Source organism: Echinops telfairi, unplaced genomic scaffold (assembly GCF_000313985.2).
Source record: "Echinops telfairi isolate 266 unplaced genomic scaffold, ASM31398v2 ScPeMD7_70;HRSCAF=299, whole genome shotgun sequence".
Classification (NCBI taxonomy): Eukaryota; Metazoa; Chordata; class Mammalia; order Afrosoricida; family Tenrecidae; genus Echinops; species Echinops telfairi.
The window spans coordinates 59186985-59204611 of record NW_022103968.1 but is presented as its reverse complement, the minus strand read 5'-3'; the positions used below and the strand labels follow the sequence as shown (position 1 = coordinate 59204611).

Sequence of the window (17627 nt, the reverse complement as noted above, 5' to 3'; positions counted from 1 at the left end):
CTCTGGAGCCAGGGACTAGATTATTATAATCTAGATGAAATTTTATTTGGGGGAAAGTTATTTAACCTCCTGACAGAGGAATTTGGATATGTGTATTGTTTGTGCCACAGTACTGGATACTCTACAAATTGAAACTTAATAAATGTGGTTTGTGTGTCTGCAGAGGAGTTGTTTTTCTTTTAAGAAACAATTTGCATTCTCAACACGGAGTTGCAAAATACTGTATTTCTTCCATTTAGGAATAATCCCCCCCCGCCCACTCTCCCCCTCACAGTTTGAACATTTCTGAAATAGGATGAATTTTACAATAGATAGGAACATTCATTTAGGTTTCCTCTTCAATACTTGTAGGGGACCATACATTTATCCACAGTACAGCTTAGTGTCTTTATTTCTCATAAATCAGTCTGGTCATTCTCCTAAAGTTTAACTCACTGGGGATTGGGTAAATGCCTTATATTTTAGCCAATTTGGGTCAGTAAACTTGTCCGACTCAACAAGATCAGCAATTTCTTTGGTAACTGCTCAGTCTCTTTAGGTCAAAGTTGCAGGAAGCAGTGGCTGTGGTGAGCTATTGCTTATGTGACCTCGTGGTGGTGAGAGATGGAACCTTCGGATCCACGGGGGGACCCTTTGGCTCTTAGGACTTAGTGCTGCAGAGGGGCACTGATCTGCACTGACGACGCTTGAACCGAGGCATGGAGAGCTTTCCTTCCAGCTTATTTTTATCTGATCAGATCCTCTCTTTCTTAGAGAATTCAAGTTCCTTTCAGAAATCCAAATGCACCACTGCCTCCTTCCTTGAGACCTCGAGGAAGTTCGCTTTATAATCCTGAGCTGATCAGTGGCCTTTTCGCTCTGCAGGGCATCTCCTTCACTGGGCAACTGGCCGCAGGGCTGAGATTTGAGTAAAGAAGGTTCAATATTGGCACTGTCATCCACTTTTAATTAGGAAAAGTGGTTGAATTAATGGTATCTTTTATAAATAGACGGTACATTACAATTAAAAGGCTATCCTGATATCAAAAAGAAACTTTATGACATCAAGGGTCGAGCATTGACCAATGAGATTCATGATTGGTGTTTATGGTATTTAATGTTTACAAACAAATGAAGCAAAGTGACTGTTGATTGATAGACATGACTGATAGGCAGTATTCAAATCATATGTATGTTGCTGTAAATTCTTGACTAACGAGCTCTATATAGCTAATCATTATTTGGATCTCATGTTTGTTCTTTTATTCATACATGATGAATTGGTGAGTGTATATGATTTTTCCTGAGTGTCTGAAATAAATGGATTTTTTTTTTCACAGAAGAGAAAGAGGTAAATGCTATGGGTTAAGGTAGGCGGGAAAAGGAAGTTGTCGACTAACATTGAGAATGAAGTGGAGATAATGCTTTGAAAGTTTGTGTTTGCAAGATGTATTAGCATAGTTTATTCAATTTTATTGTTGATAGGGTTGTAAATAACATAGTCCAACAACAACAAAATTTTATTTTTGGTGTCTTGATTTTTAGGGCTCTTACTGGGCTATTTGGGGCATTGATTCAGAAATTGCATTAGAAACACTGCATCTAGTTTCTTAGATATTGTGCTCCACTATATTTTCAGCTATTAAATTATACTCATTTATTAATTTATCATTACTAGTTTTAAATATGAGAAGAATTTAGACCTACAAATTATGTAATAAGACAAAAATCATAAGATGTATTTGAAAAATAATTAGATATTAAGGGATTTCCAAGGGAAGTTGTACATGGATCCACTGGTGCCTAGTTGGTTAGTCATTGATCTAAGGTCAGTGGTTAATCCAGTCATTCTGCAAACTTTAAAAGATTTGAAGGTTTGGAAACCCAAAGAGGCAGTTTTCTTCTCTCCTAGAGGGTCACCATGAGGTAGAATCAGTTAGATGGCAGCCAGCTTTTCTTTTTGGTATGGGAGGCTGTGAAACATATTCAGAGACTACCAATTGGGTACTGCAGAGCCAGAACACAGCGTGAGAAGAAGAAGTAAATTTGAAAAGGCACCTATAAGGAGGTGTGAGGACAATTCAGAGTGTTAAAAATGTAAGACTTCATAGCAATTTTCACAAATATTTTGGAGATCTAAGTTTTTCTTCTTCAAATTATGTAATAAACATTTCAGAACACATTTTAATGTACAGAAGTCAATGGATAATTCATGTTGAATGTTTCAGAGGTGAGATTGACACCAAGCTTCTTTTAAGAGAAATTCTAATGTTTTAAAAGAGTTTCAGTGCACAGGTGGAGTAATTATGCCTTGTAACAAGACTGGAATATTTTAATTTTAATAAAGCAGTTTGAACTCGTACAGACTAATTTTGGGGTTTCAGAACATTTGAATCTCTATTTATTTTACCACACTTGGTACCAGTCAGTTGATTATGACTCAGATAGACCCTTTTTGACAAAGTGGAACTTCTCTTGTGACATTTCTGAGGCTGTAATTCTTTATAAGATCTGAAAGTCTTAACTTTCTCTTGCAACGCAGCCGATGGGCTTTAATAGCTGACCTTGTGGTTAGCAGTCAAACACATAACCCACTATGCCACCAGGGCTCCTTATTTATTGTACAGTATCTCTTATTTCAGGCTCCTTTTTAAGATTAAAAAAAAAAGGGAACTGCCTACTATTCAGTTCCTAATAAAGGTGAAGTGATACTTGGGGAAAATTCAAGGTTCATGTAATTTGCATCTTTGGATCAAAGGATACCAGGTGAAGCATAACTTGACTTAAATATTTAGTACAACATTAAGTACTTTAACTAAAGCCAGTGAGCACTTCCTCTATCTCAGGCTAACTAACAGTATATTGAAATATCCTGATTTTTTTGTGGGTGAGCAGAGTGAAGAGCGGTATATGTTATATATTCTGTATCTCAGAAGCTAGAGCTGATAAAAGGGAAAACTGGTGTCATTTGTAGAATCAGCAGGTCAAATATACCCCGAAACCAATCTAACAGTTGAGGCACTAAAATGTGTGTTGGCCAGTGTTATTGTTAAACAAAATTGGAGCAACAGGCTTAAGGGTCATAACTATATCCTAACATGAGTCACTGTTGTAAGTGGAATGGTGGGTTGGATAGATCAAAGTACCATGTGAAAATGAGTAAGTTAGTAGACATGAAGTCAACCCCCTGTTTAACTTTAGGCTCAGCTCTTGCCTGATTGGATTTTTTTTTACTTCTTATTTTGTTTCCTTCAAGCAGTCAATAATTATTGATGAAAAAGTCATCCTTTTTGCATTTTGCTCAGCGCGTCTTTGAATTAGTATTTTACTGTAAACCATTAGTTATTGATTTACCTGAATGATTAGTGCTTGATTTAGGTATAAATAGCAGCTTGAATATAATTTACCCTTAGTTTGCTTAATTAAATATCTTGATTGCTTTTAAACATTTGTTTGTAGGGAAGGTGAATGTATAATTAGCATGGTTTTCTTTCTGAAGCTCAAATTTGTCTCTAAATTGATGCTCTGCATAAAACAGGCATCTTTTGCTAGTAATAGTCATCTTGTAAATGGCAAAATCCCAACGTCCGAGGATTAACAGGTTAATGATTGGTCTTCCTGGGAAATACTGCCTCTAAATGTTGCCGCATCTCAAACTTAATTCGGTCGGTGACAACTCCATTTTGGCTTCATGAGATCTTATCTGGTCTCATGGTTAAAAAAAAAATACTGTTCTCAAGTATCTTTGAATTCATAGTAACACCAACAAAACTACTGATATGTGAGTAACTAAAATGAAACTATAAAGTATGAAACCATATCTGCAGCCCTGGCCTCTCTCCTCAGCACTACACTCGCATACTAACCTCTAACTCTGGAATGCTAGTAGGCAAACTTAGCCTGCCTGCAGCTCACCTTTTGTTTTCCCTCTCTCCCCATAGCTCCTCAATTTCCTCATTTAAGTAAATATTCACTTTCACGCACTCAGCTGCTCAGGTTATAAACTACACATCCAGTTATCCTGGATTCCTGTATTTCTTTAATAACACATCTCCAATTCATCAGCAACTCTCTGTTGATTCCCATCAGGATGTACTTAGAATTCTATCACAACTCAACACCATTACCACTGCTCCTAGAAGTCAGTGCATTCTCCATTTCAACAATCATCGCAACCTTCTACCCACTTTCCTTTATATTCCTCATGTCTCTTCCCCAGTCTTTTCCTCCATAGAACAGCCAGAAGGTTCTTTTCACTGGTAGCGCAGATCATATTTATTTCTTGTTTAAAATCAGTTGATAGCTCACAATCACAAGATTAGCATCAAGAGTGTTGGTGGTGATTTACCAGGGCAGTCCAATCTCCTCTCTTATACCTACCCTGCATTCTGCAGTAGAAACACTGATCTTCCTTCTACTCTGGTTTAAAAAATTTCTCTCATAGATATTTAGGTGTTTGACTCCTTTGCTTCCTTGTGGTCACCCTACCTAATCAGAAAGGGCTTCTCTACCCTTCTCTAAATTAGCTCTTCTTTTTCACTTTCATTACCTTATGCTCCTTTGCTTTTTTGGGTAGCATTTATTATTATTTGTCACTGCATTTCAAACATATATGTGTTATTTTCTCACTGTTGTGCAGGGACACCATCAACATTTGTTGAATATATCACTGGTAGGGTTTGGGACTGGTAGATTGTTCTTGTTGTTAAGTGCCCTATAGTTGCTTCCAGTTCATAGTCACACTCTGTGCAGCCAAAGGAAACACTGCCCAGTTCCGCGCCATCCGCACTCTTGTTGGGTCTGAGTCCATTGTTGTAGCTACTGTGTCAGTCCATCTCATTGAGTGTCTTTCTCTCTTTTACTGACCTTCGGCATCATCAAGCATGCTGTCCTTTTCCAGGGACTGGTCTTTCTTAATACAGTGTCCTAAGTATGTGAGAAACATCTCCTCATCTTCACTTCTAAGGAGTATTCTGGCTGCACCTCTTCCAAGGTAGACTTGTCTGTCCTGTTGGTGGTCCAGAGTACTTCCAACAGTCTCCATCAGCACCACAAGTCAAACCCATCCACTCTCTTCCTGGCCTCCTTGGTCACTGTCCAGCTTTCATGTGCGCACAAGGAAATGAAAACACCATGGCTTAGGTTAGACCAGCCTTGCTTCTCAAAGTGACACCCTTGCTCTTTTAACACCTTAGAGAGATCTTGTACAGCAGATTTACCCAGTGCGAGACAGCTTTTGATTTCATGACTCCTGTTTTCATGAGCATTGATGGTGGATCCAAGAAACGTGAAATACTTGACAATGTCAAGATGTATTCATTAATTATGAAGTCGTCTATTGGTCCATTTGTGAGGATTTTTGTTTTCTTGACACAGTTGGAATCCATACTGAAGACTGAAGTTTTTAATTTTCATCAGCAAATGCTTTAAGCCCTCCTCACTTTCAGGAAGCACGGTTGTATTACATACACACTGAAAGTTGTTAATGAATCTTTTTTCCAATCCTGATGCAACCTTTTTCTTCATATAAAACAGCATCCATATTATTAGCTCAGCATACAGATTGGATAAGTATGGTGAAAGGATACAACCCTGAGACACAACTTCCCTGATTTTACACCACTCAGTGTTCCCTTGTTCTGTTTGAACAACTGATTGTGGGTCCAGGTCCAGGTTCCACGTGAGCACAATGCAGTGTTCTGGGATTTTTTATCTTCTCAATGCTGTTCATATCTTGTTAGGGTCCAGGCAGTCAAATGCCTTTGCATAATGAATAACACACAAATGAATATCTTTCTAGTATTCTTTGCTTGTAGCCAAGATAAATTTGAAGTCAGCAATTATGTTCCTCATCCCATGTCCTCTTCTGAACTGGCTTACGTTTCTGGCAGTTCTCTGTATAGTAGGCTGGGTTGTCTCGGGAAACAATTCCAGTGGCACTCATCTTTATATCAGAAAGACCTTTATATCAAGAAGAAATTATATATGAAGAAGGTATCCCAGCCCAGTCCAACTCAAGTCCATAAGTTACTAGTCAGTAAGTTTTTAGCCACATGCCATGATTCAGAATGCAGGAAGATCACAGGCCAGTGGACGTAGAGTTGTGTGAATCCAAGGTTGGTGGAAACATGCAAGGACACTGGCAGCTCTTGGGGTCAGTGGTCGAATAGCAGCCAGCAGGAAGGCAAGGGGGCCGAGAGAGAGGGAGGTTCCTAGTTTCCCCCATTGTAAGAAGGTCACACCCCCAAAGAGCCATCGTGAGGATGTGACTTGATTGACAGGTTGGATTCCACTCCTACACTTTCAGACCTCTTCATGTTGACATCTCACTACTACACCTGTCAATTTCACTTGCATGAAATTGCATGACATATTAACAATATTGCTCAATATTTTCTTCAGTTGATATTTGGTTTTATTTGGAATGGGCCCAAATATGGATCTCTTCCAGTCTGTAGGCTGGGTAGCTGTCTTCCAAATTTCTTGATATAGGTGAATCAGTGTTTCCATCAGCTTGTTGAAACGTTCCAATTGGTATTCCTTTAAATCCTGTAGCCTTGGTAGTTTTCCATTACTTCCTGTATTGGTAAATAGAGTCTGGCAGGAACTAACATTGTGGTATTTTCCTTGCTGTGTTTATGGTTCTATTTTATTCAGGAGTGATTGTGCTTCCTGAGGTAGAGTATTTTGCTCCGACACTTTATGGTTGATATGGAGAGCTCTTTGCATTGTTATGCCAGCTGGGTGACATTGGAGAGGGAATGGCATGTAGTTCGTTTACTCCGTAGTTCAACATAACAACTCAAAGTAATAACTCACGTCGACAGTGTTTGTTAATCTGACAGGGCAACAGGGTTCTGGACTGACTCTCACCAGTTCAGTCCTGGCTGATAATGTGAAACTGGAGCAGATGCACTTTGTAAAATATTAGGTGATCTGGAACACCACGGAATTGTAGCTGGGACTGGAAAATGATTGTCCAGGTCTTGGAACAGGAGACTCAGAAGACTTCAGCAGAGGGGAGTGGGCGCTTTTACATGACATGGGACTGTTAGGCAGCAGTATTTGGAATGGGCACAGCTACTTGGGACTCCGTTTGGCAAGACTGTTGGTTGCTGTACAAAGTGACTACGGACTCCACTTTCTAAGAGGCAGATTCAGTTTCTAGCAAGACTTGTCTCCATTTTCCTCATACCACTTCACTCACATTTTACAAATTCAGGTCCATTTGGTGTTGCTTTACAGACCATGACTGATGGAATAAACCATTTCGAAGACCAGCAAACAGATAAATAATCCCTAAATTATGAAGAATGATGGTAATTTTGTAATATTTGTGGCGAGGAAGAAAGAAGCTAAAATTGGTAATAAAAATAGTGCATCCTTTTTGTTTATAGTTTGGAAAGGAAGCATATAAACAGTCTCTTTCTGTTCATCCAAAAGGAGAAGCCAAATATTAATATGTACTAGATTTGCAGTCGGTTTAAACTGACCAGGCTCCGAATGAACTGTAAGAATGAGGCCGTAAGCAAGTCTGTATTTATACAAAAGCTCCACGATATTAGCTATGGAATGGGACAAGATATTCTTTATTATAGAAGTCGTTTGCCATGTGCTATCACTAAGCTGAACTTGTAATTTTGTCTTAACTTACTGGATTGATACAATACAGCGGCTGTAACCGTGGGCGGCTCAGACATAAGAACACGGGTGAGCATGGCTCAGGTCGAGGTGCTGTTTCATTCCTTTGTACGCAGGGACATTTATGAGTTGGAACCAACTTGACTGCACAGAACAACTATAGTGACATTGGTTTTGTAACCTTGTGAAAAGTATTCAACTTCTTGAGCACTTAGTTTCTTATTTCTGAAATGTCAGGTTTTGTTATTTTTTTCCTCTTTTTGTCAACCATTATTTATTTATTATTTACAGTATGCCGGCTCTAGGTCATCAGGATCCAAAGAGACTGCTTGTCTTGAAGGAGTTCATGATAATGCTCCCCCTGCCATCCAGTCAATTGGGACTCCTAGGGACCCAACAGGACAAAGAAGAACTGCTCCACAGGGTTTCTAAGCTTGCAAATCTTTATCTTTCCTGTGAAGTGGCTGCTGACCTTGCAGTTAGCAGCCCAATATCCAGCCAACTGTGCCACCAGGATTCTGTTTTTTTAGTCACTTTATTAGGGGCTCATAAAACTCTTATCACAATCCATACACACATCAATTGTGTAAAGTACATTTTACATTCATTGCCCTCATCATTCTCAAAACATTTGGTCTCCACTTAAGCCCCTGGTATCAGCTCCTCATTTTTCCCCTCCCTCCCCTCTCCCCTCTCCCTCATAAACTCTTGATAATTTATATGCAAAGCTAGGGAAGCATTAAGAGCCAATGTTAGCTAACTAGTTAACATGACAGCAAGACACTATACTGAAAGTGACCAGAACAGTGTACAATGACCTGTGAGTGGAGGGAGATGCTACAAAGCTGAGGTTACAGAACATTTCTTGCTCTGAGAGTGATCAGTAGTTTGGGCTCAAACTTTCCAATGGGAGGTAAGATTAAAATTTAAGTCAGGAGTTCAAGCATAAATTACCTCATAAGCCACATTAGGGAGTTTGGACTTGATCTTGTATGGAGGAAGGAGCCCTTAAAGGCTGCAGGTGCATCAAAATTTGTATGACTGGTGGCAGAGCCATATATCACAATTACAGATGAGATTTCAGAAGCTGGAACCGGGCCATGATTAGGAGACGTGCATCATGTTAGACAGAAGAGCTTACAGGATTGGTCCAGGGCTGTCTACCCAAGGCAGGGCGTGGCTCATGACTCTGCCACCCCTATACTGATGTCCAGTTTCTGCTTGGAGGGTGGCTTAGAGAGAGTTTTGGCTGGGGCAATATTACACAGATATGGCCGTGGTCTGGAGAGCAAATGGCAGACAAGAAGAATTAAAGAGACACTACAAGGAGACCGAGAGAGGAGGTTGATAAGGAGGAAGTACTTCTGCTGACTTCTGAACTTTTGCCTTAGGTTAAGGTCTCAGGCCTTGAGATAGGAAATACATGAGGAAGGAAAGGAGGGTTGGTGCTAGAAGGCTGCTTCTTCCAGTATTCAGTGTGTTAAGCAGCCATTGCTTATTGAATTAAATATTAACTATTTCCTTTGTTTTAAAGTTTTCACATTTAAGTTGCAATCTACATTCTAGTCTTATTTTGCACTCATTTTATTTTCCCCCACAGTCAGCCAAACTTGGCCATATGCTACTCTCAGAAGAAAAAAAAAAACTTCCTATAGATGTCCCTTGGCACAATGTTACCTTCACCTGGCTTGCCTTCTCCTCTCCTGGTAGAAAGCTACTGTCCTTAAAGTCTCTTCTACAAAGTTCCATGCAATTTATGCAGTCTCTTCAGCATTTTCTTTATACTTATTATATAAGTGTGAACAGTTATCATTCTGCATTTTACAGTGCAGTTATTGAGTATTTCTCTTACCACCACACTGGCGCCAACTCATCTTTATTCCTTTATGCCTAGGGCATTGTTTGGAACATAATATGTGCTCAATAAATGTTTATTGGATTGAGATGAACTAAAAGAAGATTGTGGTTGGATCTGGTCCACTATCATATGTTAGTCTAGGGACATGCATTTATTGAGTTCAATCTTGCCCAACATTTTTGCTAATTCAGTAAGGTTCTTTTTCATAGAAAATGAAGAATAGTTAAAATTATCAATGATTAGAGGAGTCCCTACAGTTGGATGGTACTTTTTCCTTTTAAGATTACTAGTTTTACTTATCTATTGATAATTTAATTTTTTCCTTTGTAATTTCTTTCAGAATCTATCATAAGGTTCATAGCTAAGTAACATGGCTTAATGTGCTATATTTTATTTCCCACATTAAATTTAACCCCAGGAAGCAAAAGTAACCCTGAAGGCTCTTGTGAGCTATTAAAGAAAGGTTAAAATTCAAACAGCTCAAATACACCAGTTTTATGACTTCAACCTTAACTGAATTAATAAAGCAAAGCCAGCCTTTCTAAGGGTAAGCATAGAGCTGAAGATTTTCCATACGAGAGGGATCCCTGAAGTTTGAGAATGAGTATCGGAGGGTTGTATCTCTGACAAACAAGTAAAGTCAGCAAAACATGAGCTCGGGCTGTATGTTAAGATCATCTTTGTTGGAAGCTTCAATGATGGTTTTTGTGAGTTTCTTGTCCCTTTTATGGTTATCACTCATTTTGTACTGAAAAACAAGACACACAAAAAGGAATGATTTTTCAGAATAACTTGAAAGCTAATTTTGGTGTTTGCTCTTATCCCTTTAAGACATAGAGACTTTTCCACATACCCGCCCCGTGTGGTGAAAACCTCTGTTCACGGGAGGGTCAGTCCATGCTGGGGGCACATTATACCTTTTAGATGAGTTAGGGTGACAAATGCTTCAGGCTCCTCTCTCCTCCTCTGTCCCAGACAGGATTGATTTTCAAACTGGATTTTCCTTTGGAATGAAAAGAAGTCATTGAAGATGTTCCTTAACTTTAGTTAGATCAATTTTAAATAATTATACTGAGCATTTTAAAAGAAGACATGGGTACAAACAGCTAATGAGAGGGAATAACTTGCAAGTGGCGGTGGCGTTTCTTTGGATGGGAGCGCGACAGTCTTATACAATGCTCTTTTCACTCTTTGTACTTTGCCAGCACTTATGATAAGAAACAAAGCACTTCTGGAATGCTCATTCTAATGTCAAAATTCAGGCTCTTCCATGGCAAACGTTTGGTGCCTGCAGGAGCTGCACAATAGAGGAAGAATGTGCAGTGGGAAGTGGCATGAATGGTGCACTTAAAATACATTCTCAAGGAACATTTTAGATAAGGGTGCTTTTTCTTCATTGTAGACAAAAGTTTTAAACAGGTGGTATAATTTGTCTTAATCTTTAGAAATATTTTTTAACTTTCGATATATGTATTAGACTGACAGTAGTGAGCTATTTGACTTTTGGACAATGTCAAAGTCCATGTAATAAATCAGGCTTATTAGTATTCTTATATAATCCATGGCAAAGCTGCATTTCCCTAGGGGGCTGCTAGGAAAACATGTAGAATGTGCCCTCATCACATTTACAATAGGGAGCTCAGCGTGAGATAAGTTTAGACCCAGAGTGAGCAGCTTGGGCAAGGATCTCACAACTAATTTTCTGTGTCTCTGAGGAGACTGGACTAGAAAATACATGAATTACCAACTAGTATTTATGTCATTTTAGGTGTTTTACCAAACATTTGATATTATTTAACCTTCATAGCTGTATTATGGAATATATTTTCATTTTCCAAGAGAAGAAGCAAAGCTTTGTCACAAAGTACTGTACTCTGGTTTCAGAGCACACGAGTAAAGCCAATTAGAGTAAAACAGAGTCTTTTGGACAAACAGTAAGACTACAGGAGGGCAAACAAAAATTACTTTCATCCATGTATTTCCCCTGTGGCTTAAACCTTATTTATTAGCCAAAAAAAAAGGTGTGTGCATATGTCTAGCTGTCCCACAAACCATAAAGGAAGGAAATCTCCAGGGTCTGCAGAGAAGGAAGGGCTATAGGTTGTTGTTAGAAAGGTGGCACCTCTGCTCAGGGGCAGTTCTTCCCTGTCGTATGGGGTTGCTGTGAGTCAGCATTGACGTGATGGCAGAGGAAATGATGTCCTAGGGGGGAGATTAATAATGTTCTCTTGCATAAAATGGCAATGCTGTTTCTAAGGTAAACCAGAGACATGTATAAATCATAGTTGCATGAATGGGTTTTGTGCTTTTACCTATTTATAGGCCTGATTTAAGAACAATTAGTTCTTAGGACATGGCCCTGCTTTATGATAACCCTCATGAGGAGATCATTGAAAATATGAGGGCAAAAAGCAAAGTGTGATGAAGAAACAATGTGGTGCCCAGTTATTAGGAAGAATAGCTTCTGGGGTCTTAAAGACTTATTATTATTTTAAATCATTTTATTAGGGGCTCATACAACTCTTACCACAATCCAGACACACATCAATTGTGTAAAGCGCATTTGTACATTCATTGCCCTCATCATTCTCAGAACATTTCCTCTCCACTTAAGCCCCCGGGCATTAGGTCCTCATTTCCCCCCTCCTCCCCGCTCCCCCCTCCCTCATGAGCCCTTGATAATTTATAAATTGTTATTTTGTCATATCTTGTCCTGTCTGACGTCTCCCTTCACCCACTTTTCGGTTGTCCGTCCCCCAGGGAGGAGGCCACATATAGTTCCTTGTAGTCGGTTCCCTCTTTCCTACCCACTCTCCCTCTACCCTCCCAGTATCACCACTCACACCACTGGTCCTGTAGGGATCATCCGCCCTGGATTCCCTGTATTTCCAGTTCCTATCTGTACCAGTGTACATCCTCTGGTCTAGCCAGACTTGCAAGTAGAATTCGTGTCATGATAGTGGGAGCAGGAAGGAAATTAAAGACTTATTTTCAAACAAGCAGCCATATAAGTAATGCTTCAACTAAGTCCACATTGAAGAAGTACACTAGCCTGTGTGATCCATGACTGTAAATAATATCATCCAAATCTAAAGGAGGGAATGACAGAAGAGCTTAACTTGTAAACACTTGGTTTGCAGAATGCTATGGATGCTAGTGGAAGCCCAAAATCCATTTTCAGGGTCCACACAGGGATTAAGCCCCGAGTCAATTCCCTGTGATCATAGGTAAGGGATGTGAACAGCCCTGTTAACAGACAGAATTCTAAAGTCAATTATGGCAGATGTAGTTAGGTTAAAATGTAATAACTTATTTGAGCTCTCTTTTAACTTATTTTAAAGTTGTTTTAGTTTTGTTTTGTTTTTTAAGAGAAGGGAAGTGAATCCCCTTTGACCATGGACCAGAAATGTGAATAACTTTGCTCTCATGCAGAATGTATTACCAAGTGGATTGTTGCAGATGCAGTTAGGTTAATATTTAGCAAGCTGTCATTTAATCTCCCTTATTTATTATCCATTTAAATTTGTTCTGGTTTTTAATGCTTTCTGCTTTCTTTTTGACTGAGGTTTTTATCTTTTTTTTTTTTTTTTTAACTTTGTTGATGTTAGTTAAAAAAATTTTTTTTTTCTGTACATGAAATCTAGGATAGGTAAATCTATAGAGGTAGTAAATGGTTCCCAGGGAGTATGGCAGGAGTCTGGGTGGTGTAGTGGTTCTGAGTTTGGCTGCAATCCACATGGTCAGCAGTTTGAAACCTCCAGCAGCTCCTCTGGAGAAAGACTAGGCTTTCTGCTCCCATAAACACAGAGTCTCAGCAACCCCTGGAGGGTTGCTATGAGTCAGCATTGACTTGATGGCCGTGAGTTTGGTTTGATTTGGGGGTGTTGCAGGGGAAGTTGGGGGAGGGTGATGGGAAGCTAGTAATAATGAGTACAAGAATGGAGAAAAGGTTCTGACAGTGTGGTGATGGTTGCACATTGCTTCTTGATGTGATGGAACGATTGATTTGTATGTGTGGATTATATGCCCATAAAACTGCTGGGGGAAAAGTGGCACTTCTATGACAAGGATCATATTAGAAGGTCTTGGATAAAGTGAGAGAAAAATGTGGAATAAAACTCAAAATCATCAAGGTGACCAGGCTTACTGGATGCACAGAGACAGGTCGAACTCCCAAGACTATTGGCCTTGAGTCACCCTTCGAGTCTGGAACAAACCCACCCCTGTGATGAAATAATTAACCACGTAAGATAAAAAGGGCAGCATTTATTCAATGACAAAAATCCAGAGTCCTTGCAAAGAAGGAAGAATGGAAACAAGAAACACAGGGAAAAATTGGACTAAGTGATCGCACATGGAGGGGATTCCAACGGATGAGCTGAAACAAATTGGGATTGCACTGTTGAATGTAAACTTGATGATCTGCTCTGTAAACCTCCTAATTCACAATAAAAAGTTCTACAAATCATAAAGGATTAAAATAAAAATTTTAAATGACATAAGTTTGTCATAGCCTCTGCTATGACTTAAAAGACTTACGTCTTTTAAGGCTAGCTTTCCATAAAATGTTACAGGTCTTCTCGTTTAAAGACTGGTTTGTTTTTTTAATCTCCCTCTAAGACAGATTTTTCAGAGTTTTGCTCTATATAGCACCTTGCAATGCAATCCTTTTCAGAGAAGTTTGTAGTGGTAGCCAGCCACCATTTAGCTCCATGGATACTGATATTTGTATGGTCCATTAATACATTGGTTTGATTGTTTCTATGTCTTTCCGTGTTCATCACTCTTCTAACAGATTACACATTGAAAGACCCTATTTCTAGACAAGGTCACATTGGCGGGTCCCAGAGTTAGGATTTCAGCAGGTCCTTTTGGGGACAAAATTTAATTCATAAAAGCTCCCCTAAGAGAACCACTGCTCCTATGTACTAGAGTATTTCATTTTTCAATACTAGTTATCTATATTCTCAATTTAAATAGCTTAATGCCTGTTCATCTTAATATGGATTACTTGCTACAAAGTGATGTTTTATTTTACAATTATCTGATATTTTTGAGAGTTATAATTTTCAGCTTTTCTAATTTTTGACAGCTTCATCAAGTTTCCATATCTTTTTCAATATGGAATTTCTATAATTAACACAGGCACATGCTCTGCCTTTTGAAGCTTTGTTCTAATAGTAAAACTTGCTAACATTCAGTCCTTGTGGTACTTTCTTCCACCCATCAATTCATCTGTATTTAGTTGGGAATTCAGTGGTGGCCGATGATGTTTTTATTGGTGCAAGTCTGACTTTTGGGATGCACAGGGAATAAAGTTATTATGAAATCATTCATTTGTTCTGGGCTGTGATATCCTGGGACTATATATTCTCATACTTTATTTAATGAGCGATTTCTATTTTTCCCGTTTTAGGTCACCACACTTGTAAATTGTCCCCAGAATCCATCCAACAGGAAAAAAGGTCGTTCAAAGAGAGCGATAGTTCTTCTAGCTTCTGTGGAGGAAGCCACTGGGAATTTACTAGACAAGGGAGAGAAGATCGCTCAGGAAGCCACAGTTTTAAAGGAAGAGCTTACTGCTGCACTTGAGGAAGTTCGCAAAGAAAGTGAGTACTCCGTTTCCGGTCCGGAGCAGATTGCATGTCCTTGGGGTGTCAGCGAAGCCAATGAAATGTGTGTGCATTTTGTTTTTGTTGGGTTCAGGGTATTGGATTTTCATAGAGCTCTGAGGACCCGGCAGTGTGATGCACAGCGGTTCATTAGACAGCTCCAAGGCTTGGCTCCCCACGCCTGGTGTTTTCCCGTTGCTGTTTTCAGACCTTCCAGGCTTCTTCTTGCCCCACTGGGCCCTCGTTGATCTGTAATAAACAATAAGAAGAGCATATTTTTGTCATAGATATAATGAGAAATGACTAATGAAGCTGAAGTCCAGCTTCATCCATAATTAAAGTTCCTTGCAAACAGTTGGACGTAGAAGTTTCAGACGCGATCACCTCAGAAATGTACTTTCTATTTTTCAATTCTCTCCAGGCTTAGATTTGCTACAACAAAATTTCTTATGGCTAATAGTGTGGGAAGAGACGACACATAATTTGCGTTCATGTTGTGTTAACACTATATTAAAATGTGTATTATTTCACCTTTTGATGCATTTGCTTGCCTTTGATGACACAGTATTTCCCCATTGAATAACTTCCTCGTGGCAATACTGTCATTTCCTATTGAATTTCCTACTGAATAGCCCAAAGATGAAACATCTCATCTTTAGTTTATTTCTAAAAGACTGCTCAGAGGTCTTTAATCAATGGGAGAATTTTACATAAATCACTTTGTTGCAAGGAACCATTTAGAGAGGAAAAGGAAACATGAATTTTCCTGTTCAACTCTATAAAAAGATTTGGCATGTTCAAAATTCCCCCTTACCTCCTCATCATAAAAGACAAGACAAAACAAAGAGCCCCCACTTGCCATAGAATCAACTCATAGTGACTCCATGTGTGTCAGAATCCTCCATAGAGTTTTCAATGGTTTATTTGGGGGGAAGTAGATCATCAGTCTTTTCTTCTAAGACATCTATCGATAGACCCAAGCTGCTGGCTTTTTATAAGCTGTCAATGTTTAGTCAAGGAAAATCAAGAAATCTTTGCTAATCACATAATCACAATGAATATACTTGCCAGAATCTTTAGAACAAATTTGTTAACTATTCTATATATTTAAGATTATTTTGTTATTTGTTAAATATTCTATATACTTGTGCAATTTAGATTTCATGGGAACTCCTTGGACAATATAGTGAAAGCAGAAGGCCCATGGTCCCTTGAAGTGAATTCATTATTCCTCCATGTTCTCCACCACCAGACGGATCTTTCCCCAGTGTTCTCTGCCCTAGAACTACGATCCACTTAGCCACCAAATCACAGAAGACTCATTCCTCTGATTCCACTTTTCCTTTCATGTATTCTCTAAGTCAGAAAGATCACAGTCTCCACAAACTCCCTGGGAATAAATATGTAAGCAGTCATTCTTGTGTGTGTGTGATCCACGTGAGTTTTTATGAAGGACAGAAGTCTCAGGCTGTACAGTAAACTGAACACAGGACTGTAGCTCCCCCCCCCACCCGTGGCGACCTTGGTGGGGGGAGGAGGGATGAGAGAGAGGGGTGAGAGGGGAAAAGGGAGAGAGAGCAGAAAGAGAGAGAGAGACCCAGAGAGCAGTGTATACAAACAGAAGACAGAGGAGCAGCAGGAAAGAGAGCCAGTCAGTCAGTCAGTCATTCTTAGAAGGGAAAAATAATTGCCATAAGATTGTATTTGCTTTTTTCTTTTTTAAGCCAAGTCAACATTTTTAGCTCAGTGAAAGTAAATTATTTTGAAGATAATTTTATTTTTTCTCAAAGATAAATTCATTTGAAGTCGAGTATTATGCAGTGTACCTTTCAGTATGCTATTGCAATGTGTGAAATCCATACATATGCATGTACACATATATGCTGTACACACAATCAGTGCATTTAGTTAAAGATCACCAAATGCTTTACACTTAGATGCATTTTGGTAAACTGCCAAATTGAAGTACTGCTACCTAAGTGTGGGAGGGAAACAGTGAAACACACATGGCTCTAGAATTTGGGGAATGGCCAATGCTTGTCCTATAGATAGCAGAGCCAGAGCCAGCAGAGCCCTGTTCTCAGAAAACCTAACTCATGGAGCGGAAATGTCAGGAAATGGATTTTGATCCAAGCAAAGCTGTATGATACTTGGAACATATTTGAGATGGCTTCCTTCCTTGGTTTCTCTGTTTTTGAAAGGACTTTGTTCTGTTTCATAATGTAAAGAACGAATGAAGAGCAACTAAAAGGTTTAAAGCATTTTGAAAAGGAACCAAATGGGAATATATTTTTGTGTGCATAATTCTTAACTTATTTTTAAGATTTGTGGACAATTTAGACATGTTCTGAGTTAGTAAGTTTATTGTGCTGATAAACACATGTGAGGTTAATTGAAGGGCAGAGAGATAAATGGCTTCCATGCCTTTCTAGTCCTTGGGTTTGTTGCTTTCTGATGGTCGGACCAGGGTGCAGCTGCCTTAGCAGTTCCCTGCTTCAGCTGGCAAGGCTCACTTCCTGCAAGACATCCCTGAGGAG

General features: G+C 39.2%; 1 protein-coding gene across 1 annotated transcript in view; it reads left to right on the top strand.

Annotated features, from left to right (window-relative positions):
* CTNNA3 (catenin alpha 3) overlaps positions 1 to 17627 on the top strand; it is a 543156-nt gene that overhangs the window by 39624 nt on the left and 485905 nt on the right. Inside the window, exon 3 of the mRNA XM_045291701.1 lies at positions 14895 to 15087. Within this exon, the coding sequence (XP_045147636.1) occupies positions 14895 to 15087 (193 nt within the window). The remainder of the gene's footprint in view (positions 1 to 14894; positions 15088 to 17627) is intronic.